Consider the following 27,411-nt stretch of genomic DNA (forward strand, 5'->3'; position numbering starts at 1 on the left):
TATTGATTCATTGATTGATTAAAGTCACTGGGAAACAGGCTATCTTGTCCATATCTGCCATAGAATAAGGTCTATCTGTATTTTCAAGGGTAGAAGGTCCACAGAATAATTTTGTGTTTTATTGGAACCACCAGTGGGACAATGGTCTTTGTATGATGAGGTTTGATTTATCTGTGTAAGACAGTTATATTCCTCAACTTTTATTTGACAATCATTGGGAATAGAATGAAGGAGCTAACCAACTAGAAGAGATGAGCTGCATGCTCATATAGCAACTTGTATTATTTTGTTGTTCAATCAGTGTTAATAACGCAAATCATATTTTGTTTTTCTTGACAGCGCCTCTCTGGAGAGCATACAGCATTTGAATAAATTAGAAAAATGCTTGAAGTTAGTAGATGAAGAAAAAGATTCCTTAAACAAACTTAAAGAGGAACAGGTGAACTTAGTGGGTCATCTAAATGACATGGACAAAAAGTTAGCTGAAAGCCAAATTAAGCAACTTGAGCTTTGTTGTGAACAAGTGGAAGAGGGGATTCAAAAGAAATATTCTCAACAAGGTGCTGAATGGGATGAACTTCAGTGTCTGATAGGTAAGATCCAAGACATGGAGAATTCACTGCAAGAACAGCAGCAGCAAAAGTTGAACTCTCCATCACAGCAAGGGGAAAATAAAGGCCCGGTGCCCTTAGCCACAAAGCTTCAAGCCATTAAGGATAACTTTTCACTTTTAAAAGGGAGAGCTGAGCATCAGATGAAAAGAATTTGGGGAAAGAAAGAAAAGAAGACATTGGAAAATGCAATAAATAATTTACAAGAGCAGCTGGAAGCATTGGAGCCATCAACAGCAGAAAAGGACAGTCAGTTGAGAAGTTGCCTGACCATGAAAAAAATTCAAGAAGCTGTTTTGTGGGTTAATAATTTATTAATTGGTTTGGAGCAGACAGCTGCACTTCTTCCAGATAATATTGTGTCACAGATCAGAAAGCACAAGACTGTGCATGATGAGGTTCTAGATAAGCAGCCAATTATAGAATCTTTGGTTAAGGAAACAAAAGATGCCGTTCCTGATTTGATACTATGTGAAGCTGCTGACTTAAATATTTTTTCACAGGAATTGCAAAACTCAAACCAGGCACTTATTTCAAAATGCAGTGAAATGTCCCAGCAATTAGAGTCCAAAATGAAAGAGAGAAGTACATTTTTTGAGAAAATGGGAAAAATACAGGGTTCTCTCCAAGGAAAGGAAGTATTAATTGTCTCTGAGACCAAAACAACCTCAAAGGAGGACCTGGACCATCAGCTTGTAACTTTGAAGGATTCTCAAAAGGAACTACAGATGATGGAAGGGGTTATTTCATCCCATCTGCAAGAGGCTACAGATTTCTCTAAGAATTTAAATGTATTTGAACGAGTATTTCTCGATGATCAATTAAGAAATCTTAAAAATAAAGCCAGGAGGACACAAAGATTAGTTCAGAATAAATGTCATGAAGTCACAAAAAAATTAGACACCTACACTGAACTCTTAGAAAAAACAAATATGTTGCAACAAGAATTAAATGAGATACATAGTCATGAGCTTCTACTGAATGGGGAAATGAATCAAGGAACTAAAGAAGAAATTTGTGAACTCAGAGAAAGAATCTCTGTTCTTCAGTCGAATGTTTTACAAATAGTGAAATACAAAGAATTATTTGAATACCTTGGACTGAACTGGGATAGTTCACAATTTGATAAGGTACAGGAAGAGTTACTTAAAATAAAAACAAAACTAGAGGAAAAGACCAAACAATTAGAAAGAGTCATTGCAGAAAAGGAAAGAATTCAAACATCACTAAATGAACTGAAAATAGTAACTTTGCAAATTAAAAAAGAAATTGATGAAATAGTAAATGACCCCAATTTTTCTCCAGAAAGTAGTTTACTTCGTGCCCAGATTTTGAGTCAGGAGGTTGAAAAAGCTACATGTCTATGCCAAGAGACAATAGATATGTTTAATGCCAATGAAATCTTGAAGGAATCTTTCAAACAAGAGCTATCACAAATAAAACTCCTTGCAGAAGAAAATGACAAACTGCACAAATCTCTTCAAAATAGGGTTGAAAATTTCCATCCTCAATCTGTCAGTGAAAAGGATTTCAAAGATCAACTGGAACATGCATTGCATGTTTTAACACAGGCTAATTTTCAGTTACATCAGCCATTACATCTTGGATTAGAAATAAAACATATTCAAGAAGAAAAGAATAATTGTGAACTTCTTCAAAAACAAGTTATGGCTGAGCTTTGTCATATCAAATCTATAACTGTCAAAGAATATCCAAGGCAAGAAGATAACCCTCATGAAACCAGGGATTTGGAAACAAAATTGAATGAATTTGAAGATCTTCAGTTACAGTTTAACACAGGCATTGCTTTACGCATGGTATGTTTCTCCATAAGGATGTTGATGCATCTATTTATATTTCATTGGGTATGGTATGGTGGTCCTAATTCTTTGTTTTGCCTTTTAGGAAGGCTCTTTTAGATTATGAGAAGGTACTATGACTAAAGGAAAGTCAATGAATTGGGTAAAGACAGCACCACCTTCACCTCTATCCCTCACCCTTACCCCAGGGGAAGTAGGTGACTCTGGATAAATAACAGGCCTGGATTCAGGAAAGAGCTGACTTAAAATTCATCCTCAGACACTTACTTACAGTGTGACCCATAGCAAGTCTATCTGACTTAATCCATCGGAACAGGAAATATAAGCCACTCCATTATCTTTGCCGAGAAAAGTCCATAAGCAGTGTGGTCCTTGAGATCATGAAGAATCAGACACAAATGAACAATAACAACTTCCCTCCCTCCTTTTTAAACCTCAGTAGGTTGGATTGTATATTAATTTAATTATAATTTTTCATTTAATTGATTAAAAAAAATGTCTTTTCCAACTTCATCCTGAAAAACCAAATCATCTCATTGGTTCCTCCCCTGCTTTGATAAGGAGCATAAATATCAGGCTGTAGGGGATGTAGCTAAATAAATCAAAAGTCCTTACCCTTAGGAATTTTCCAAATTGGTTAAAAAAAAAGATGATAACAACAATTCACATTTATGTTGTCATTGACACATTTTAATTCCTTATGATTTCTGTCTTCTAGTTCTCCTGTGTTTACTGATTTAAATTCTGTGCCTCCTCGCAATATTTCCCTTGGCACCTACCTAACACTGTGCTATGCACATAACTTCTTGTTCAATCATTTTCCATCATGTCTGACTATTTGTACCTCTTTTAGGGGGGTTTCTTGGCAATGATACTGTAGTGATTTGCTGTTTCCTTCTCCATTGACATAAGAATTACTTATAAATACTTGTTGAATTGCATAGAATTAAATAACCCTCTGAAGAAGGGAGTGGAAATAATGAAATCATCTTCATTATATATGTGAGAAAAAAATGAGGCTTAGAGTCATGTGGCTTTCAGAAAGTATGACAACCAATAAGTGGTGGATATGGAATTTGGTCTTCTCACCAAGGTCTTCTGACCATGCATCTTGTGCTCTTTGTAGCATATTGACTTGCTGTTTCTGTATCATAACATATATATCCAGATAGATACATAATACAATTTAGACTATAGCAAGTAGAAAAGAAGAGATAAATTATTATGAGATGGCAAACATGGCAAGCCAATTTCAGCTAAGGAATTTGGGAAAGGCTTAATGAAATAGTTTGTATTTTGCATGGGCATTGGAGGATATTTATCCTTGGAGAAAGGATATTATCAAGAATAAGGGAAGCAGAGAGGACATTCCAGTCTAGTATATGATATAGTTGTTAAATGCATGTTGAATTGTTGTTATAAATACAACATTTAATTATTAAAGGGGGATTTATTTTTAGATTGAATTACCTTTTTATATGTACAAATGAGGAAACTTTATCCAAGTTTGTAAGTTCATTACTCAGTTCCATATTGAAAACACTAAAAACATTAAAAACACATTATCTTAATGTACATGTTAGATTATCAAATCATAGTGTTGGGAAATTTGTTTTTAGAAACAGAGGTTTTTTTTTGAACTGTTCATTATTATACAAGTAACTTACAAATTCTATAAAATATAATTCTTGCTAAATGTATTGAAATTTCAGTTGTTTTTAGTCATGTTCTACTCTTTGTGATCCCATTTGGAGTTTTCTTGGAAAAGATTTTGGAATGGTTAGCTATTTTCTTCCTTCAGCTCATTTTACAAATGAGGAAACTGAGGCAAACAGGGTTAAGTGATTTGCCTTGGATTACTTTGCTAATAAGTGTTCGAGGCCAGATTTGAACTCAAAAAGGTAAGTCTTCCTGACCCCAGGGTTGGCACTCTATCCAGTACATCAAGAAGCTGGGTCACATTATTAGCCATGTATGATTTGTAAGCTAAGGGATAGTCATGACAAATTATACTAGAAATGCAGCATTTAGTTTGTAAGCTAAGGGATGGATCTTGTAAGCACAGTAGAGCATTTAATACTAGGTAGTCTCTAGCTTTGTGATATTAACCCATCTGAAAACTCTGTTCTTCTTACCTCTAAAATTGGGAAAGTAATAAATGAAACCAGGAAAGTAAAAGAAATCATATCAGAGTTATGTAATGTGGTATTTTGGGTTTTGGTAAGGAAAGGAAGCATCTTATTTTTGGATGTTGTATAAATTGTAGCAAGTCTTGCTTTTAGTATTGATATCTATTTATTGTTCAGTTCTAAAATGTTTTATAATTTTTATCCTTATCATGTGATTTGTTATATCTTATAGAATATCCTTGATGAAGCCTTGAAGGATATGAAACACTATAATGAAGCAGTCACAAGAACAGTTGGGGTCATTAATTCATTTGAAGCCGCTGTTGATTCACATAAAATAGAACTTGATAATCTAGGGAAATTTCAACAGTTGATTGTCTGGAAACAAGAGGAATTTGAAGTCTTGATAGCAGACTTAAAGAATCTTACCTCAAAGCTGGAAAACATAGCCAGTCCAGAAGCCAAAGTACATCTTGAGCATGTATTGTCAGAATTTATCAATAAAAATGCCTTGGTCAAGGAATCAGCTGAAACTAAGCAAGCTGACTTAGAGAGGTAAGTGATATTTTCTCAAGGAGACTAACTGGTTGTCATTGTTTTTGATATTTTTAAAGATCACAAATTTACAGCTGGGAGGGACCATCAGCCCAACTGTTTTATTTTGCAAATGTGAAAACTGAGCCCCAGAGAGTTACTTTACTTGACTTAATCTAGATAAAACATTTAATAAGCATTTACCATATACTTTTTAAAGTGCTATGGGTTCAAATAATAATAACTAGCAGAACAGTTCCTGTTAAGGCACTTACATTCTAAAAGAGAAAGACCACACATAAAGTAGAACTAGGGGAGTTGGAAGGATGGTATATTTGAGGTAGAGATACCCTGAAAGAATAATGGAAGCCTAGAACTGAGGAACATAAGCGTAAGCCTTGCCCAGGAACTCAGACCTGATCTGAAAGATCTCTTTCCATTATATTTTGCTACCCTTGGTCAGTTCCTCTCATTCCTGGAAGTAAAGTAGAAATAATAATTGATTTCGTTGGCATCAAATACTTACCCATTAAGATGCTAACCATGTATTTGTGTATTCTGAAGCTTGCCATTTTAATATCACGGTATGCACATTCTTGTATAGCATTTGGCAAACTTTTTATAAATCTTTCATTCTTTCTTGGCAATTTAGCATGATCTAGGAGAGAGCTCACTGGGTTTGGAGCCAGAAAAATCTAGAGAATCTCAGCTGTGCCATCCTCAAGTTCTGCAATTTTGAGCAAATCAACTAATTCCCTGAGTTTCACCTCCTTCTTGTATGTTTCACAGGATTTTTGTGAAGCTCAGATAATGTATAAAGTGCTTTGAAATTGCAAAGTACTGTAAAAATGGGAGCTATTATTATAACTGTAAATTGATCATACCTAATGTTTAAAAAAAAAACTCATGGAGGTCATATTGGAAAGAAGTCTTAGTACTGAGTGCAATGAAGAAAATTATTTCAGTCAAATTTTCTATTGCTATAAATTTGGATTCAAACATTCAGAAATATTTATTGATTTGGAGTCAGCAGACTTGGGGTCCAGTGTTGGTTCTGCTATTTGTTACCTATGTGATGACATGTGATGTTACATAAATTCCCTTCTATGAATCTTAGTTTCTATATTTGCAAAATAAAGGGATGTATCTAGGATCAGGACTTCTTAACTTGACATCTGTACATCTAAAAAATATTTTTAAAACTTTTTTAAACTTAAAATTTTATAATAATATTTTGAATAAAATTGATTCTTTTTGGTAAATCTTATGTATTTTATTTTGTGAATTTAAACATATTATTCTGAGAAGGGACCCATAGATTTCACCAGAGGGTGCTATGACATCAAAAAGATTAAAAACCTCTGTACCACTGATATAAATTCAAATAGAAAGGAGGCCCATAAAATCAATCATAAGGATCCATGTAGGCCACATATTGACTTAGAAAGTTATATATTAACATTATCTCTGTTTTGTTGTATTTTTGTTTATTTTAACAAATATTTCCTTAATCTATTTTAATCTAATTTGGACTGTACTCAGGTGTGTTATGGGCCATATGTGACTCATTTGCCATGTGTTTCATACCTCTGCTTTGAATTATATGAAATAATTCTCTTCCAGTACCAAATCCTTTAATTCTATATGAAAAGCACTATGTAAACACACTGAGCTTTTATGAACACTGTCACTCTACCATATAAAAGAGCTTTGTCTCTTTTATTTTTATTTCATCTACATCCCAGTATCCTTCAGATAATATAATCCTTTCTAATCCAAAATCTTTGGGATTGGGGCTTCATAACTTTTCTCTCAGATATAATGATGTCTTTCCCAATTCAACTGCAACCTACCTCACTAGGTTTAGGGTATATTGTTGTTCTTCAAGTCGTATCTGACTGAGGAATTTAGGCTAATGGGGGTGAGTGACTGAGTCAGTGTAGCACAGCTACTGAGTGTCTGAGGCTGAATCTGAATTCATAAAAGATGAATCCTCCTGATATCTAGTCCAGTGTTTTATCCACTGTACCATCTAGCTGCCTCTATAACATATTACTCCTCTTCACATGTTCTGTGTCCTAGCCAGACTGGCTTACCTATTGCTTTTCTTATATGATAATCCATCTGGTCTCAATGTTTTTTAAACAAGTTTCCTGTCATTCCTGGGATGCTCTTCCTCCTTGAATCCCTAAATCCTCCAAGACTCACTTAATGTGCCTCAGTTCCCCCCATTTACTATTGCCTTCCCTCCCAGAAATGATTCTGTATTTATTTTATATATTTTTATAATATGCTTATCCATATATATATTGTCCCCACCCCTCACACCCTATTGAATGAAAGCTTCTTGAGGACAGGAATTATTTTGTTTTTTTCTTTATATTCCCTGTACTTCATTGAGATTTAATAAATGCTTCTTGAAAAATGGCTGAATAACATGTATCTTAGCTTATTCCATAACAATGTGAACACAGTATTTCAGGAATTAAATAAATATGTATGTATCTATATTAAATTTGTATATATATATACATATATTTAATAATGAGAAACCAAAAGTATAGAAAAATGCATAATAAAATCTTAGTTTTAGCATGGCTTAAAATAGTTCTTATGAACTACATATATAGAATTATAGAACTATAGAATTTTAAAATTAGAAAAGAATTTAAAGCTCAAGTATATATGTGACAAACCAAGAGGCGTGTTTGAAAGAATTTATGTATATCAGAGTAGCTACCTTCACTATTAGAACTAGAGTAAGGAAATGAGGATTCTTTATCACATAAAATTATTTACTGATTGTCATTGGGAGACGTTCTTCCTCAAGGACTGTGGAAAAGTTCTCATAACTCTTGGAGAAAACTTGAAGCTAAGTTTTCAATGACTAGAAGTCTCAAATTCTTTCTTTTCTGTCCAATATACTCATTTTCTTTACTATGTATGTTTAGGAGCCTTAAATGCTATCAAAGCTACAATAAAATAAAACAAAATATTTGTGCCAACTTGAACAAAGTGGAAAAGGAACTTCAGCAATCCATTTCCCACAAGCCAATGTCTTACAAAGATGCTTTGGAACGCTTGGAACAGAGCAAGGTAAGTTGGACTCTGAAGTATTTATATCTGAAGAATCGAGTGTACATGTATGCCAAAGTCTGGAAGCATGAAGTTTGTGATAATTAGTAATAATAATTGATAAAAGCTAATATTAATAAAGTAATAAAGCTTACTGTTTGCCAAACACGTATGTATTACAATTATCTCATTTGATCCTTACGACAGCCTTGGGAGATAAATCCTATTAATTTTACAGATGAAAAAACTGAGGCAGACAAAGATTAAAATGATTTGTTTAGGGTCAAATTGCTAATAAATCATTCTTTGGCCAGATTTTAACTCAGGTTTTCTTGATTCTTGGCCTGACTTTCTATCCACTTCACTGTACCACCTAATTTATCCTGGTGATGAGAAAAAGGCAATGGAAAAATAGTTGTAATACTATAACTTGAACAGGGTCATTTGGAATTTTCAAAATGATGGCTTGTTACTTTTCTTTAAAAAACAAAACAATACAATTTTTCGACCAATGACTCTTGTCTTTATATAATAGTAATTGTTTTTTTTGCAAAGACATTCCCTTCCCCCTCACCAATTAAATTCTCTTTGTGAGGGGAAAAAAACACAAATTAAGCAAAAACATCTGATACAATGATTACATCTAAAAATATATGCAAAATTCTGTTTAACTAGTTCTTTGCTTCTCTGCCATAAGGCATGAAGCATTTTATTATCTCATTTTCTAGGACCTTGTTAGTTTTTTAGCTACTCAAAGTGAGTAAAAACATGGTCTGTGATTTCAAGGAACTCATTCTAATGGGGAAGACAACACATAAATATCTAGTTACATACAAGGTATATACCGAATAGACTGGCTATAATCTCAGAGGGAATAGCAAATATATCTTGCAAAAAATGTGAATTGAGTTGAATTTTGATGGAAGTCGAGAATAGGTTTTCATATGATCATTTAGAGTTTGCATTTCCACTTTTCTTAGCTATTCATGTTTTTGACCACTTATCTACTGAGGAATAATTTTTGATTTATATATTTCTATCAATTTATTGTATATTTTGAACATCAGATTTTAAATAGATAAACCTGATACAAATAGTCTCCATGTTTTATAGTTTTTCTCTTCATTGACTTTGTTAATGTAAAACTTTTAAATTTAAACAGTCAAATTTATCTATTTCCTTTTTTTTTCTTGATATCTTGTAACATTTATTTACTCATTACCTACCCACAGTAATGAAACGTACCTAATTTCATTTTCTTATTTTTTTTTAAATGACAAAACTTTTTGTAGTCAAATTATGTATTTATTTTGAGTTTGTGATATATAAAATGTTAGTCTAATCCTAATTTCTTCAACCTGGTTTCCAGTTTTTTTAACAGTTCTTTAAAAAAAAAAAAAAAAGGGAGAATCCTTCTCCTATTAATTTATTATTGGAAGTTTACAAAACACTAAAATATTATTTTATATTGCTTCTCTTTCTTATTTATCCAGTCTGTTTCACCTGTCTACTTTTCTATATTTTAACCAGTGTCAAATAGTTGTGGTGATTACTGCTTTATAATATAGCTTTGAATATATCAGCCATGTTCTCTCAGTGCCTCTGCCCCAACTCTTTTCATTGGTAAATTATACCTTTAAGAACATCTGGTCTATTGTTTAACAAAATGCACTTAAAACTGGACCCTCAGAAATAACTTTTATTTATTTACTTATTTATACACATTGTTTCTTCCAAACAAAATGTAAATCCCTTGACAGTAAGGATTGTTTCATTTTGTCTTTTTAAGACCAGTACTCCCGACAATGGCTGACACATAGTAGAACTTATTAAACGTTATTGAATTAGTTTCTTCATTTCACCTAGAATTCTTTGTCTAGACCTTTAGTTCTTCTAAATCAGTTTGTTATTGTTTTTTTTTTATTCTATGAAGTCCCCTAAGTAATGTAATTGGAATTTTAAATTTAATTTATGACGTCCTTTAAGTAATATTATTTTTAAAAATTATATTGGAATGCTCTGGCCATAACCTATCATAAACTCTCCAATTTTTTCAGGTTCCCTTTAGTTCTGTAAATTTACTGCTGTATTTATAGAAATCAAGCTATTGCCCTTGTAGGTACTTTATGCAATCTGTTATTATTTTTAATATAATTTCTCTAATTATCATTTTTCCTAGCTTTTGGTAGTATTACATAGAAATGTTGATTTTTGTGTGTGTGTGTGTGTATTTATTTTGTATCTTGCTATCCTTCTGAAACTATTGTCTCAATGACCATGTTAATTGCAAATTACAGTGACCAATGTAGTACATTGTCATTTATAAAAAACTGTCCTATCTTTTTAATTAAAAGATAATTTGACAACACTTCCTATCTCTTGCCTTCTAATTTTGACCTGAGTTTTTGACTTGAATCTTCATTCCTATAACTTGCTGCCTGTATTTATCTCAATCCCTGGGATTTCTTCAAAGTTCAGAAAAAGTTCCTATTACAATCTTGCCTGGCTTTTGAGTTTATGCTCCTTAGATTCCTATTTGATTCCTTATCATCTGCAATCCCTTTGTCTTGCCTTATTAGTGTAGGCATCTTTAAATGGGATAAATACTCTTAAATTACAAAAAAAAAAAAAAAAAAGAAAAAAGAAATTTGAGGTTTCGGTCCTTTCCCTTTATCACAGAAATTATCCTTTAATTTTTATTGGAAGATAGAGCTTTAAGGGGACAATTTAGTTGATGATAAAATATGTAGGAAATGTTTAAAATTAAGTTATTCCTTGTGTTCCAATTTGCTTTCAATGTTGGCTTCATAAATTTAGGGAGGGAAATGTCACCAATATTTGCCTTTTTTTTTTTTTTTTTTTTTTTTTTTTAAGAATTTTGTGCTAGAACTTGTTTCAACTCAGGAAGAACTAATGAAGCTACGACAAGACTTCAGATGTTTGAAACTTATGTGTACAGAGAATGACAGCATATGTCTGCTCAAAATTGTGTCTGCCCTGTGGGAGAAATGGCTGAGTTTGCTTGAGAATGCTAGAGAATGGGAATTGTACTGTGAAGAGCTAAAACAAGAGTGGAAATTTGTCAGCGAAGAAGTGAGTGCTTCTGAAAATCATATAGGCACTAAAAATATATGTTGAAAATGTTTCTTTATTTGAATTTTGTTTTTTTAATGTGTATTCTCCAACTGATCTTTCTTTAAGTCCAGTTATTTAAATCACATCTCTATATGTATTTACATAATAGCTAGCATTTATATTGTGCCTTAAAGTTATCAAAGAGTTTTGTAGATATTATCTCATATGATCCTCACTTACAACCCTGGGGAAAGAGATGCTATTATTATCTCCATTTTACAGATGGGGAAACTGAGGCACAGAGTGATTAATTTTTTTTAATAATAATAAATCTCTGAAGCTAGATTTGAGCACATTTTCCTGACTCCAGGTTTAGTGCTCTAGCCACTGCATCATCTAACATGTATTTATACATTATGAGTATATCATACACATAGACATATCATATACCCAACTCAAGGACTCTTAACAAAAAATCTTAATGGACTTTCAAAAGTCTTTAATTAGTTAGTATTATTTGTAACATTAGAAAAGAAACAGTGTAATAGGCAATTAAAAAGTTAAAAGTAGAATTAAAAATACATTTTAAGAGAAGACAACTTATAATATATTATTCCTATAATATAAAAGTAACCATATCAACAACATTAAGTCTATTTCACAAATATTAAGTTTGCTGTCATCATATGAATCAATATCACTGTCCAAATTGTCACAGACTATTCTGTTTCAAGGTAGAAGTTGATCCATTTAGATGAACAGTTTTGCATCTCAATGTGTCATGATGGATAGAGAATTGGCCTCAAAGTCAGAACAACCAAGGTTATAGAATCACCTCTCACAAACACTGACTTGATGATTCTTTAAAAATCATTTAATTTCTTGGTGATCTCAGCAACTATAAATTGTAGACAAGGTATCCTTACCCAGGGCTTTACTAATTAAATCAGTTGCGTCCCTATCATTATTCCTACATATCAAGAGTAACTACGAGAACTTTTCGTTGGCATACCAAAAAAATCTGTGATGTCATCATTGTGAATACACTGTTCTCCAACACATATTACATCTTCTCTATATTTACAGGAGATGGTCTTCATGTGTTGCTGTAGCTAAATAAATTTACTAACTGCTGTACAACCTTCTGGCACTGAGCCTCTCCTAATTTAGCTAGATTGGGCCTCAAAAACCTCCACTTAAAGGTTTTCAGGCTGGTATTCCAAGATTTTTTAGTTATAAAGAAGGCTTCCATAATCCACAATCACTTGCATACCATGTTGCATAATGAGAATAACAAGAAATGAAAATTTTATATTATAGATAGTAAATGGCAAGAATTTATTTTAACTCTGGATTCAAAGTAGCACAAGCAGTTTTTGTTTCTTTAGACATTTATTAATTTTTAGATGATTATACTTCTTAACACATTGGACTTAGTGACCTCTGTAAACAAATATTCTTTGTATAAAATGAATTTTTATTCATTTTTAATCATGATATTTCATTGGTATTCAAGAGGTCAGTTTCTGTATGTATTTGAAAAAAAGCCAATATCATTTTATAAAATACATTCCTAGATCTCATTTTTAGCCAATTTTCTTTTAATTCCAAAGCTTTTTAACATAATCAAGTCTGTACTTTCATTATGTAATGTATTATTTCTATTTTTTTCCCTAAAGTTTTTTCCATTTTTTTCAAAGAAAAATCAAGATTGTAATGTCAGGTGAGCTAATTTGCTTTGGGAATACTTAGATGCTGTTCTCTCTAGCTAAATCCATAGATGGAGATGACTTTGAAATATTATTTTATTTTTTAAAAGTATAGATTAACATTTTCCCAATTGGTCTTGGTCTCCTCTTTTCTCAAGTCATATAATCCTAATGTAGTCAAAAAGATAAAAGGACAAATGTTTTCAGGCAAGTGTATTTTTATAAGACAAATTCTTTTGTTCAAATCTATTTTACAATTCTCAATGCAGTCTTCAAATATATCCAAATGATACGTATTAGATGTTTCCTATGTGCTAAATTATCTATGCTGGGCCCTGAGAGAAAAATAAGAATAACTTAGAATTTTACCAAGGCAAATAGAATGTATACTGATAAGTGCAATAAATTTTTGGAAAATAGTGCTCTATAATTTCTGAAGAAAGAGAAATTACATCTAGCTTTGTGAATTCAGAGTAGCTTCATGGAGGGCAATGACATTTGAATTTCTCTTCAAGGAGAAATAGGAATTCAATTATAGAAAACATTCTAAGGAATAGCATGTCAAATTATAGAGATATAACAGTTTGGAATGTTGGAAAACTGGAGAGAAAACCAACTTGCATAAAATACAGAGGAACATATGAAAGAGAATTGAACAAAACAAAGCTGGTAAAGTACTGTGTAGGTTCTTAAATCAAGAAATCTAAGCTTTATTTGATATATAGTAGAAAAATCCAGATTTTTACCAATTAACTGATTTAATTATACATTTGTCCAGGATATTTAAAAGAAGAACATTTAAAGAAAGGGGATTGCTTAGGAGTTTATTGCAATGGTCTAGGTAAGAAGTGGTATGGGTTTGGACTAGTTGTAACAGTCTTCATGCCAAAATAAAGTAGAGATTCCAAGGAGGGGTAGAATACCTTTGCTCTACATACATAATTTTAATTATATACTTGCTAATCCTTTAGAAGAATCACCAATTTTTCCAGGGAAGAAGTGATAGTAAAGAGTATCTTGATATAGTCAACTTAATCCAAAGATCTTTTCCTTTGTCTTTGCAGGTAAAAGTTGATTTCATTATCTTACCCTGAGGTGATCAGATTCTGGCAGACTGATTAACACTTATAAAGTTCACAAATGGCTTACATAATGCCAATTCTTCATTCAGTTACTAAATATCTACTAGGCTATAATACTTGACTATACACTAAGTTTTAATATAATGTTACTTTCAGAGACAAGTATGATTACTTATCAAACATAACTATGACTGTTGGACTTTCTTTTTTATACTTTTTTACTGCCTTTGAAGCTAATGGCTACTATTTTATTTTTCTAAAGTCAGTAAGTTTACTACTTATTCCCTCTGGCAGCTAAAGTTTCCTATTCCTTTTCTTTTCTCATCTCTACCACTTCTAATTTTCTGAGGATCCAGATAATCCAACGCTTGCTTGACTTGTTAGACTTGTGTATTTGAAATGAGTCTGGGCAAGTATCTTATATCATATATACCAATATGATCTCAATGGATATGTGATCTAAATGGTGTATGTCACATAAAAATTAGAGAACAAGAGGAAATTTCCTCCATGTTTATGTGGGGTAGAGATGGTAGGGGATTATAAATCAAATAATGAAGAGAGGTTATTATAAAAATAAGAAAAGAAAAAGTTAAATGGGGGAAAAACTTTGTATCATATATCATAAATAAAAGTATGGTATTCAAGCTATCTAGGGTACAGAAATAAGTATATAAAACAAAGAAATGTTTTCCAAAATATAAATAATCAGATATGAATATGCAGTTTTCAAAAGAATTTTCAACTGTCAACATTTATGAAAAATAATATAAATCACTAATAATAAACATATAAATTAAAAGAATTCTGAGAATCACCTCATTTATCAAATTGCCAATAATAAAAGATAGAAATAATCTGTGTTGGAGACAGATTTACTATTTGTTCCTGGAGGTAACACTATATTAAAACTCAATATGGTTGGTCAATATCTTACAAATTAATAATTGGCATTCTGGTTTATGTAAATCATTTGGAATTCTGTGGGAAATCTGACTAAGCTATGCTTTGAGTAGCTCTCATGTATTTACAAAAATATTCATAGCAAGCAGCACTGTTTGTGGTAGGAAAATATAGGATTAAAAGCAAATGTCATCATTTGGAAGAAAGATCAAATTTACTATATGATTTCAAAAGAATATTTTTGAATAATATAAGGAAGCACTCATATATCTGTACACACACTTGTATGTGTGTGCATGCATATATGTATAATATAAATCTCTCCTTAGCTATTATGTAAAGGGGGGAAATTATATTTGTACTTTCACTTCATTAACATTCATTTCAGTGGTTTACTTTTCATTCAATAGCAATACAGGTCTTAAGCTTTAAAAATAGTCATATAAATAACTATTTTTACGTTATTAAAGCTTGAGACTGTTCCAAGACTTCTAGGATAGACCCATGTGTATTTCACACATGACAGATGAATTTCTTTAAAAAGTTTTATAGGGCCTTTGAAAAGTCATCTGGACAAATTGCTAAATCAAAATTTCTTCTATTAGTTAAAAAAAAAAAAAAGAATTACTGTTTACAGAGAATCACATATATTCCTGATGTCTGATGTGACTTTTTCAAAACGAGGAATTTTTAATAACAGACTGTATTGTTATGATTGTCAAAGAGATTTCTTAGGTTACAAAATCCACATTTTAATCTTTATTCCCCTTGTTGACCTAGATTGAACGGGAAGCAATTATTTTAGATAATCTCCAAGAAGAATTCCCTGAGAGTACCAAGCCAAAGGAAGCAGCCACCAATGAGGAACTTTCTGAAGTTTTAGAATGTTTCTGCCAATATGAGGAGAATCTGGAAAGGGAGCAACTGCTATTTACTTTACTTCTTCACCGGATAAAAAATATCCTGAGTGTTCCTGAAAATTTGGAGACATCTGAATCTATTCCAGTATTGCAAGAAATTCTATCCATGCAAGATCGATGTATCAAGTAAGGTCCAGTTATCTAAGATGAAATGGTTGACAAGTTAGTTGTGTATTTTAGGATATTAACTGGAGTTAAATTTAGAGTTTCTTAATGATGTAATGATGGATTAGAATCAACCCTAAATAATATAGATAAAATTGAATCATCAATGAGTGGGTAACAAAAGAGACTGGAAAGTCTAATACCATAATTGATGGGGATATATATTCTACCCTGGTATTGCTCTGAGTGTTGGATCTGCAGTTTTTGTCTGGTGGGCACATACTGTTTCAGAGGAAATTGGGATGAAAAGTAGAAGAATTTTCTTTCTAAAGATGGATTTGCTTAATTTTCTTTGTCCTTAAGTTATCTTTTGTATAAGAAGGTCTATACTTGTTAAAACTGCTGATGTAACCCATGGTGAAAAAAATGAAAGAGAAATTATATAGCTGGAATATAAAAATTGGAAAAGAAGATAACTTTGAGAAATACTTTATTTGGATTACTGTTCATAATGATGACATATATGTTTACATATGACATGCAAATAATTGGAAAAATTATTACAGATTATATCCCTTTATTTAGAAAATGGGTGGTTAAGGGTGAGGGGTTGGTATTTTGTTAATTGTTCAAATAAAACAATTCTTTGTGGGGAAAAAGAGGCTAAAGAAAACTATTTATGCTACCCTTGATTTTTTTTTTTGTTTATTTTAGGCTGTCTCAGAAAGCTCAAGCAAATAAAAAATTGGTACAGTTGGAAATTGAAGAGAGAAATAACATCAGTAATGAAATAATTGCTTTGAGGAATGCATTTGAAAAAGTGACATCCTCTTTCCATGATATGGAATTAGAAGAAGACCCAGATAAGGAAGAACATTTGGAGGTTAGTAATAGGTCATTGGCCAAGGGGAGCAATGCAATGTAATTCCAGTTGCAAGAAGCAAATGCTACTTTCTGGGGAGGCAATCTCTCAACTGTTGAGGTATATGAAATAGTGTGTTGGTAAATGTTTCCTAACCAACTTCAAAAAAGAATGTTTGGATGACATACTTTTAAGCTTAATCTACACTGTTAACATCTTTTCCATTACTTTCTTAAAACTAAACAGTCAAGAAAACAATAAATTAAACGGTATATAGAATTGGCCAGTTTCCAAGTTGTAAGTGCTTAGACTGAAAATTTAACAATCAGTCCAGTTTAAGCTAGAGCTAGCATAGCCCTGGATATATGATTAGTTTATTTGATAAAGATGTGTATCTGTCTATGTAGCTTGCAACTTAATGAGATATAATAGGATTTATTTTTTTAAGAGGGAGATTGGAGGGTCTGTAATTACTAGGAATATATGCCTATGCCCTTTATCTACCTTGATTAGACATGAAAGAGTTGAAAATGAACTTAGGAGGTCATGTGACTTCTTACAGTGATGCTTCTCATTTCATTAACACATTTTTTAACACATTTCTATCTCATCTCTTCTTGTTTGTGGTCTTTGAGAATGGACTCAAGATTTATACTTATAGCAGAAAAGATAAGACATACAAATAACTGTAACTTAAGCCATACATGATTAGTACCATATAAATGGCACAAACAAACTGTTGTAGAGGTTCAGAGGAGGGAGAAATCAAATGGAAAACCATCCTGTAGGAGGTGGTATTTAAAGAACCTAGAAGAGTAGTTAGGAATTCTGTAGTTTTAGATGATATAGAAGATTAGATCAGGTATAGAGAAATAATTAACATAGACATGAGAGAAGAAAATCACTGTAAGTATTTGTAGACCAGCAAGTAGTCTACAATTTCCTTTATTTAGGGAAGTAGTGGGAAAAACACATTCACTTAATATATCCTATAGGCTAAATAACTTTGGAGTTTTGTTTGTTTTCTTAGTTTGTTTTCTCAAATGACCTATTTTCTAAATCTTTCATCTTTTGTTGTTCAGATTCTAAATCCTATACATTGTCTTTTAGCTCTTTCTTTCTTTCTTTCTTTACTATTTCTCATCTACTTTAAATATTTCCATTCTCACATAAAAGGTAGATAGGGATCCTAGACAGATAACTGTAACAGGAAATCTTTTCTAAGCAGGTGTATTACATTTCAGTGACAGAAGTGGCCTGGTCCTATAATATCTCTGGTTTACAACAGAAAGTAATTTTTTGAATTTACATTTTGTATGATGTGGACTTATTTTTGTCTTTTTCTCTCAGCCAAGCACAGTACCTTGGATATAGTCGGCTCTTAATAACTGATATAAATTGTATTTAATATAGGACCCTGAAGGGAATCTTGTAATTATGTTAATACCATTCATTTGTATCTGTTGTCGTGACTTTTGAGCATCAGGATCTCCCTTGTAAGATTCCTTCTCCCATTTCATACAGTAATTGTTCCAAAACTGTACCATTACCCTCAAAATCCCAAATGCAGCCTACCTTTCTCTGTCTTTTCATAGGTGACAACATTGATTCCTATTTTACTGAGACCTCAGCCATCTTCTGGACCTATAAACATTAATTTTTTTCCTCTGTTTATTCAGCAAAGATATATTAGGACCTATTAAAGCATAGTACTGTCTTAGGCATTGAGAAAAATAAAATTTTCTCATGGACCCTTCCCTTATGGAATCCACAATTTAGTTGATAACTAACACTCAATATTACATGATAGTTTCTTTAGATACCTTGAAATCAAAAATCCTGAGGGACAAAGTATTCACTGATTGAAGGGGATCAGGGTAGGCTTCATAGAAAAAGTGGAATTATTATTTCCTTTCTCTCCTCCATCTCTTGTTCCTTGAAAGAAGAGATTGATTAACATCTCCTTTGTTCTTTGATTTTTGCCTTCTGTGATCTTGAACTCTCCTATCTTCCTTTTTCTCTAACATACTCCTTTATTTGATGCTTTTTTCCCTTCTGCTCCTTAAATGGATATATATCTACCAAGACTCAGACCTTGACTACATATTTGTATATATTATTTTCTGGTGAGATCTCAGCCAGTATAACAGTTGCAGTGATTATTTTTATACAAGTTATCTTCCAGATTTCTTCTCTTTGGCCCTGTCTTCTTTCTTTCCTCCAGACCCATATAACTTCAACTTAACATTCCAGTTTTCTTTCTTACTATTCCTCTTCAACTATGTATGACACTTTATTTTTTTTTATTAGTATAGCTTTTTATTTACAAGATATATGCATAGGTAATTTTTCAGCATTGACAATTGCAAATCCTTTTGTTCCAACTTTTCCCCTCCTTCCCCCCACCCCTTCCCCCAGTTGGCAGGTTGACTAATGCATGTTAAATATGTTAAAGTATAAGTTAAATTACGTATGACACTTTAGCTGAAATTTACTCTCTCTTGTTCTCTGAACAATCCCTTTGTCTTGCTATCTCCATTTCCCTTTTTATATCAGACTCTTTGAGCAAAAAGAACACATTTTATATTATGTATCTTTGTATCTCCCTCAGTACCTTTCAAATTATAGGCTTAATTAATGTTTGATGATTGAATTGGGGAATAGAGAAGATGATTTTAAACTACACCATTTCTAAAGGCATTGTTAGTCCTTCATTTTCAAAAAGCTCTATGATATCAGGAAGGAGATGTCATTACTTGCAAGTGAATTGGATTTAAGTAAGGGAAGTCTGTGCAGAATCACCAGCCTTACTCACTCCTCCAGAGTTATAGGGGGTCCAGTGGCAAAGTATAGATTAGGATGACTGAAGATAGCCTCAGATGCAGTGGGAGACCTTGACCTTTTTAAGCTAAGATTTTTCTAGGTCTCACTTTGTCTGTGATTAAGGCTGGATTAAAAAGAAAGCAAAGAATGGCCTCTTTTATCTAGTCAAAAAGTAAAAAATTAAATAAATCTGGGAGGGGAAGACCTTCAGGATTGCTGACCAAAATAAACAATTGCGATTTACACTCACTCTGAGCCTTCAGAATGCAACAATGACCAAGTGAAGCTTGGGCTGGGACCAAGTGTGGGCCTCAATGAAAATCAAAGTGATTTGGGTTTAAGGTATATTAAAAAAAAAAAAAAGAAATCTAGTCTATAAACCCCAAGATATTTTGCTAGGCTTCAGCAATCAAAATTTATATTCCTTTGGACAGAACATCTAGAAAGAAGGATATGATTCACATCTGTCAGATTGGCTAGGATGACAGGGAAAGATAATGCGGAATGTTGGAGGGGATGTGGGAAAACTGGGACACTGATACATTGATGGTGGAGTTGTGAACAAATCCAACCATTCTGGAGAGAAATTTGGAACTATGCTCAAAAAGTTATCAAACTGTACATACACTTTGATTCAGCAGTGTTTCTACTGGGCTTATACCCCAAAGAGATGCTAAAGAAAGGAAAGGGACCTGTATGTGCAAGAGTATTTGTGGCAGCCCTGTTTGTAGTGTCCAGAAACTGGAAACTGAGTGGATGCCCATCAGTTGGAGAATGGCTGAATAAATTGTGGTTTATGAATATTATGGAATATTATTGTTCTGTAAGAAATGACCAACAGGATGATTTCAGAAAGGCCTGGAGAGACTTACATGAACTGATGCTGAGTGAAATGAGCCAGGACCAGGAGATCATTATATACTTCAGCAACAATACTATATGATGGTCAATTCTGATGGACCTGGCCATCTCCAGCAATGAGATGAACCAAATCAGTTCCAATAGAGCAGTAATGAACTGAACCAGCTACACCCAGCAGAAGAACCCTGAGAGATGACTAAGAACCACTACATAGAATTCCCAATCCCTATATTTTTGTCTGCCTGCATTTTTTATTTCCTTCATAGGCTAATTGCACACTATTTCAAAGTCCGATTCTTTTTGTACAGCAAAATAACTGTTTGGACATGTATATTTATATTGTATTTAATTTCTACTTTAACATATTTAACATGTATTGTTCAACCTACCATCTGGGGGAAGGGGTGGGGGAAGGAGAGGAAAAATTGGAACAAAAGGTTTGGCAATTGTCAATGCTGTAAAATTACCCATGCATATAACTTGTGAATAAAAAGCTATAATAAAAAAAATAAAGTGAAGTTCTGTTTCCAAAAAAAAAAAAAGAACATTAGTGTACCTGTTTTCCCCTAGATTTCCCAAGAACTGTTTTTCAGTTTTTTTTTTCCAACTTTGTCAGTTCCATGGATATGAAGTAGAACCTACCAAGTTTTCAATTAGATAAGACTCCAATACACTGAAACATGTTACTTATCATTTCTTAATTTTTTATGATATGTTATATGGTAAAAATCTTTGTATTTAAGCTTCACTTGGAATTATCTCTAATTCATTAACAATTCTGATTTTCAACATATAAATATAATTATCAGAATCCTTTATTCCTTTTCAATGGGCATATGATTTTCAGGATCATTAGAAGTTTATATATATATATATATATATATATATATATATAATATTTTATGGTTTAATTTATCTGGACTATTTCTATCACTGGTTTTAAAATAATCTCAAATGAAAAAGTTAATTTGATATGTATCATCTTTTTTTGTTTTCCTCTCTTCAATATTCTATTCTTTGTATTGTCTTGCCCAAGATGAGGGTTTTTTCTTCATAGCAATTATTAGCATCAGAGTTTTTTTTTTTTTTACCAGTTTTCTTGTGTTCTTTTAACTTAAAGATGACTATGCCTTAGTTTAGCAGATTCAATAATGACTTCTCCAGCTTCCTCTTGCCTTTAAATGGTCTTTTTTGTTTTCTGAAGATTTAATTCTCTTACAGAACTTGTCATTTATTTGTTTATAATCTTTGATTGTATTTTGACACTGATTTTATTTCATTGTCTTGAAAATTAATAAATAATTTGATTTTATCATGGAAAAAAAGGATATGATTCCCTTTGTGGATAGAGGGAAAGGAAAAAGAAGGATGGAAAGATGGAAGGAAGGGGAAAAAAGGAAGGCAGACAGACAGGCATTATGTATACTGTAAATAATATAAGGATTTTCATATAACAACATAATGCATATAATAAAATAGGTTTCATTTGGTGAATCTGATCAATATCTTTATTTTGTGATAATTAGCAAATAGCAGACTAAGACATTGAAATTACTTGTATACATTAGATTAGACCCGGCTTTTTTTCCCCAGCTAACTGTGGAGCTGCCCACACAGTGAGATTCACTTAGGTACTAATTTCTTAAACTATTGCAAATATAGAAAAAGTGGTAAATTCACTCTGAGTCAGAAGACTCTTTTAGGTAACAGTCTTCAATCAGTTTTTCAGATACATTCAAAAGTTCTTTGCTGTTTGTATCTGAAGCTGTTTTGTGATAGTATATTGAGAGAAGAAACAATTTCACTTATTAAAAGGATCATCATGGGAAAAGTATTGATGGAGATCTCTGAATGAAGGGAATCCCTCTTAGACTGCATGTAAGATAAAATATTACATAATTATATGGGCAATTCAGACTCCCAAGTCCTTTTTTGTCTGAATTACTATGATAATTACATAACTTTCAGCTTAACTTTGCTTGTACAGAGCTGGCTGGTATTAAAGATAAAAGATGAGGATTTGATAGTCAGAAATTTAAAAAATTAATTCAATGATAAATAATCACATAGAATCATTAAAACGTAATTGTTCTTCAGGGCAATGTCTTGGTCCATTAACAAGATTAATAACTAATTCTTCCCCAAATAGTGACTATCAGAAAAGGCCCCTGTAAAGTTACAAAGTATTTTTCCACCTGATCTTCGGGAAAGTTTCCCAAACAAATGAGTTTCTCTTTTATAATTGCTGCAAGGGGAACTTAGATCAGATTTTCTTTCTAGGCCACAACCAATAGACTGTTTGTTCATGTTGCTTTTATCTCTTAAAACCCACATTCTTCCTGTGGAACTGGAACCCTCAGTTTTGAAAGAGTTGGGCTCACTGTGCTGTATAATTACATGAAAGCAGACACTTTTGCTTCAAGCTTCTAGCTTTTAGTGGCTTTGCATCATTGTTATGATAATGTAGGAAGAACCATAAATGGCAACAAGTTAATAAAAACTTCTGAAAACTTTTGCTCTGAACAGGTTTTTTATATCGAGAATGCCAAAAAGATAAAGTTAAATCATAGTGGCACTTTGGAAGTGCAGAGATGTTGTAATGTCTTTTTATAATAATGGGTTGACATTATGAAGAGATATCAAGTTTAATTCTTACAAATGAAAAGGCATCATCTGACTAAACAGAGCATCTCTCAGGTTTAATCAGCTTATATGAATAGTAGAGTTTTGTCATGCAAAAGCTGCTCATTTAAATCATAAGGATGTGCTCTGAAACTGCTTTCAGTTTTAGAGTTAAACTTTTCCTGTGTCTTGTTAGTACTGAAAACCCTCTTTAATGTTTTAAGGCTCTTCGGAGAATAATTGACAAAGAGAAGCTAGCACTTGAGAATATTATGGAAAAACTCCGAATCAAGTATTCTGAGATGTATACCATAGTTCCTGCAGAGATTGAGTGCCAGATGGAAGAATGCAAAAAAACTTTAGAAGACATAGATGAGAAGGTAATGGTGTTTGTGGCAGCATTGTTCATTCCTGTGGTTTATCTCTCATTTATGCAATAGAGGAAGCAATATGCCTTTCAATAAAAATATAATTGGGTTCACATTTTCATTTTAGTTGCCTTTTCATTTATGAATATATGCTTTTTTATAGTTTGGCTAAGTGAAAATTTTGTGATTGGAAACTGAACTCTAAAGCAGTTCAAGTGACAGAAATAAGAAACCAGAATAATCTGTACATTTTTTTCTCCTTGTGCTTCAATCTTTATTTAGGATGCTCCTAATTAGTGTGAGGTACAATTTCATTACCCTTCATAATAGACCTGAATCATAGATTTTTGTCTTAAAACATGTATGTTCTTAGCTTTTTGAAGCAATTCAAGTTCTGAAAAAAGGAATTTTAGAGTAAATTTGAACACACTTTACACCCAGAGTCAGATAGGAAGACAGGGATGATAGATATTGAGGAGAGAACAAAGAAAGTCAGAGTTCATTTTATCATGTTGTTTTTTTTTTTTTTAAAGGCCAACCCAAAAGATTAAATGTTTATAAGTAATTCCTGCTTTTCCCCTCTTCTGATTTAGTCCAGGTCTCACAGATACTGATTTCAGATATTCCTAAAATAAATGACAAACAATTGTATGATAATGATACAAACATATATATATGTATAATATATAATAAGCATAATGTTTCTTAATACCAAAATTTAAGTTAAATTGATGAAATAAGTAACATCTTAATATAATGTGCATTCTGTATCTTATTTCCTAGCATATTTATACTAAGGAAGCATGAGTATAAAACAGGTATTATAGATATGAGTATTACATCTGCAGTGTCAAAAATGTATATAACAGTGTTCTCAGATATTAATTATATAAGCTACAATTCACCTCTCTTCTAGTATTCATTTAACAGCAAACCATATCATTTTGGCACATAGGATGTTTTTGGTAGCTTCTAAAGCATCAAGGACTATTGTTTTCATTAGAATAGCATGTCTTTATTTACAGATCAAACTAAATATTATTCTATTGCAAATAGCATGTGGAATTCCTTGGGAAAGTCACTCAAAAGTCCTTAGAATATTTAACAGCTGGACTTCTGAAAGATTCCACTTGTAATTTAGACCACAGATACATTTGTAAAAGATAATAACTAACGGTTTTTATCTGACACTAGAAACTATAACTTTCCATTGTAATTCAGATTGTTGTTTGTGTTTCTTAAATCATGGTGTGTTTTTTAACAGTTCATTTAAGAGTATATATTTAATGTAGATGGATTATCCATGCAAAGTGGCCCCCCCACACACACAATAACAAGAACAAAAAAACTGTGTTCTGTTTGAAGTAGGAATTTTTTCTAATAAAACTGGCAGATAGTATTTATAGTGTTGCTTAGTGGGAAGGATCTGAAAATAGACAAGAGTGTTTTAGTTTCTGGTTCTACTGTTAACTTTAGGCAAGTCATTTATCCTCTTTGTTTCTCAGTTTCCTCTTTTGTAAAATTCTTGTAAAAGGATATTATAAGGCTCAGATGAAAAATTGCAAAAGTAATTTGCAAAGTTAAAAAGTACCAGGCAAAAGTAAGACATCATCATCACTTATTTTAGTGATTACATCAAGATTCCCTATCAATGTAATTTTCAAAAGGAATGAATCCTCATGGGATATTTGAAGCAACACATTTGTCATTAATCTCCTAGAGATAAGTTATTTTCTTTTAGAAATAATTCAGGTAGAAAATCATGCTGCTCAATAAGTAGACTTTGATGGCTATAAAGAAAAACACTAAATATATTAAGCAGCATATATTTTCAAGTGTCATTCAAAACTATATTGTTCCAGCCAAATGAATATTAGGGTAGAAATCACATTTTCTTTACCTTGCTTTGGAATAAATTTAGTTTTATTAGAAATGTTGAATTTGTATGCTTAGCTATTACAAGAAGTCAAGAAAACAAGTCAATTTTTTTTTACTAAAGTTCACATTGTGTGAGGCAAGCTGTATTTTTTGACTATTATAGGTAATATTTCTGATATTTTAAACAGTATGTACCTTTTGTAGCATTCGGCATGGATTTGAATAGTCAATTTAGTAGAGAAAAATTACTATTCAATACCAAATAAGCCATATCAATATAAACATCTCATCTAAGGAAAAAAAAACACAAGTTCTTGAGGGGATTGTGCAAATTTGCATGACAAAGTGACTACCCCCTTTCTACCTCCAGACTACCCTTTATCAGGGAATAAATGGATAGGATGTTGAATTGCCTCTATATGTTGAATAAGACTTTTTTCTTTTTATAACAGATTAGAAATGAAGTCTTGAAGAATTCACCTTCTTATGTGATGAGTAGAAAAATAGAAGAAATTAATCATGGGCTTCAGAATGTTGAAAAGATGTTACAACAGAAAAGCAAAAATATTGAGCAAGCTCAAGAAATTCAAAAGGTGATGTCCTCTAATTTTTCCCTCTCAAGCAGGGATTTTGATGATTTTTGATCTGTATTCCACAATTTGATTCATTCAGGAGCTACTTGGTGTTCAGTATATATTTCCTGCTACTCCCAACTAATAGAGTATTTCTTGGGCTTCTTGTACCTTGTATGAGCACATAGACACTGGGCCCAATTCATAAGGCATGTGTTTGCTGGAATTATGGCAGTACTAGAAACTTGTAATGGGGACTAGGTTTTCCTGTTGTAAATGAAGATTACATTGTTTCATACATTGTGTGATGAGAATGGGATCCTTATTAGAGTACATTGATTTGTCAATTTGTGGGTCCTGCAGGAAACTTAATTGAATTTGTTTGATACTCTAGCCTGCAAAGATTATTTTGACCCTTACTCCTTCATTCTGTGTCAACTATCTCTCTAACTTTATGTCATCAAATTTTATAAAAGTACCCTTATATTTTTGAGGATGCCAAAGTAGATGGTGGTTGTTTTTTTAATCCATTTGTGATAAAAATGTTAAACATTGAAGAATCAAGTAATGATCTCACTGGTTCTTCATGTGAGAGAATTCCTACCATAGTGACTGAACCAATAATGGCTGTTTTCTGTGTCTAGACATGAACTCTGATTTCATTTAATTGTATTGTCACTTAATTCCTTCCCCTCCTTCCTTCCTCCCTTTGTGTTTTTTAAAAAAAAATTTCAAGAGATACTTTATCAAATACTTTCCTGAAAGGTAAATAAATTATGTTTACAATATTCCTGATCTATTTTTTAGCAACCTAAAAACATAAAGGAAGTAAAACTAGTCTGATACACTTTTTCGCCTAGATTTTCAATCTCTTTATTGATTCTTTTTGGAATTTTAAGAGAAATCTAAATCAAGCTCACTGACCTATAGTTTACCTAGTCTGTTGTCTTCCCTTTAATAATAAAGTAGAGAAATTTACCCTTTTGCAGTCAAATTCCTCTTTTATATGCTTCAAATACTTGAAGACAGCTATTATGTCCTTGCCTAAATCTCTTCTTTGAGCTAACTAAGCCTAGTTCCTTCATCTCATCAAAAAGACACAGTGAGGTGGTGCCATATATTGAGTGCTACTCCTAGAATCAGGGAGATCTGAATTCAAATTCTGTTTCAAGTACTTACTAGGTGTATGACCCTGATCATCTTACTTAATCTTTATCTGCCTCAGTTTCCCCAACTCTAAAATAGGGATAGTAATAGCACCCACTTCCCAAGTTGTTGTATTTATAAAACATTTAGCACAGTGCCTGGTATATGGTAGATACATAATTAATACTAGTGAAGAAGTGGGTCATTGGGTTTAAGGCACTGAAGAATTGAAAGTTTGAGGTAGCATCAAGATGATATGCTGAAGTTTCCTAATATAAAAGTCGGTGTTGAAGAGGACAGAAACACAAATGCTGAT

General features: G+C 32.2%; 1 protein-coding gene across 1 annotated transcript in view; it reads left to right on the forward strand.

Moving 5' to 3' along the window:
• Window positions 1-27,411, forward strand: part of SYNE2 (spectrin repeat containing nuclear envelope protein 2) — a 297,544-nt gene that overhangs the window by 104,573 nt on the left and 165,560 nt on the right. Inside the window, exons 47-54 of the mRNA XM_023502825.2 lie at window positions 340-2,428; window positions 4,793-5,115; window positions 8,046-8,190; window positions 11,044-11,262; window positions 15,719-15,984; window positions 16,678-16,846; window positions 23,356-23,511; window positions 25,830-25,970. Coding sequence (XP_023358593.2) covers window positions 340-2,428; window positions 4,793-5,115; window positions 8,046-8,190; window positions 11,044-11,262; window positions 15,719-15,984; window positions 16,678-16,846; window positions 23,356-23,511; window positions 25,830-25,970 — 3,508 coding nt within the window. The remainder of the gene's footprint in view (window positions 1-339; window positions 2,429-4,792; window positions 5,116-8,045; window positions 8,191-11,043; window positions 11,263-15,718; window positions 15,985-16,677; window positions 16,847-23,355; window positions 23,512-25,829; window positions 25,971-27,411) is intronic.

Source organism: Sarcophilus harrisii, chromosome 2 (genome assembly GCF_902635505.1).
Source record: "Sarcophilus harrisii chromosome 2, mSarHar1.11, whole genome shotgun sequence".
Classification (NCBI taxonomy): Eukaryota; Metazoa; Chordata; class Mammalia; order Dasyuromorphia; family Dasyuridae; genus Sarcophilus; species Sarcophilus harrisii.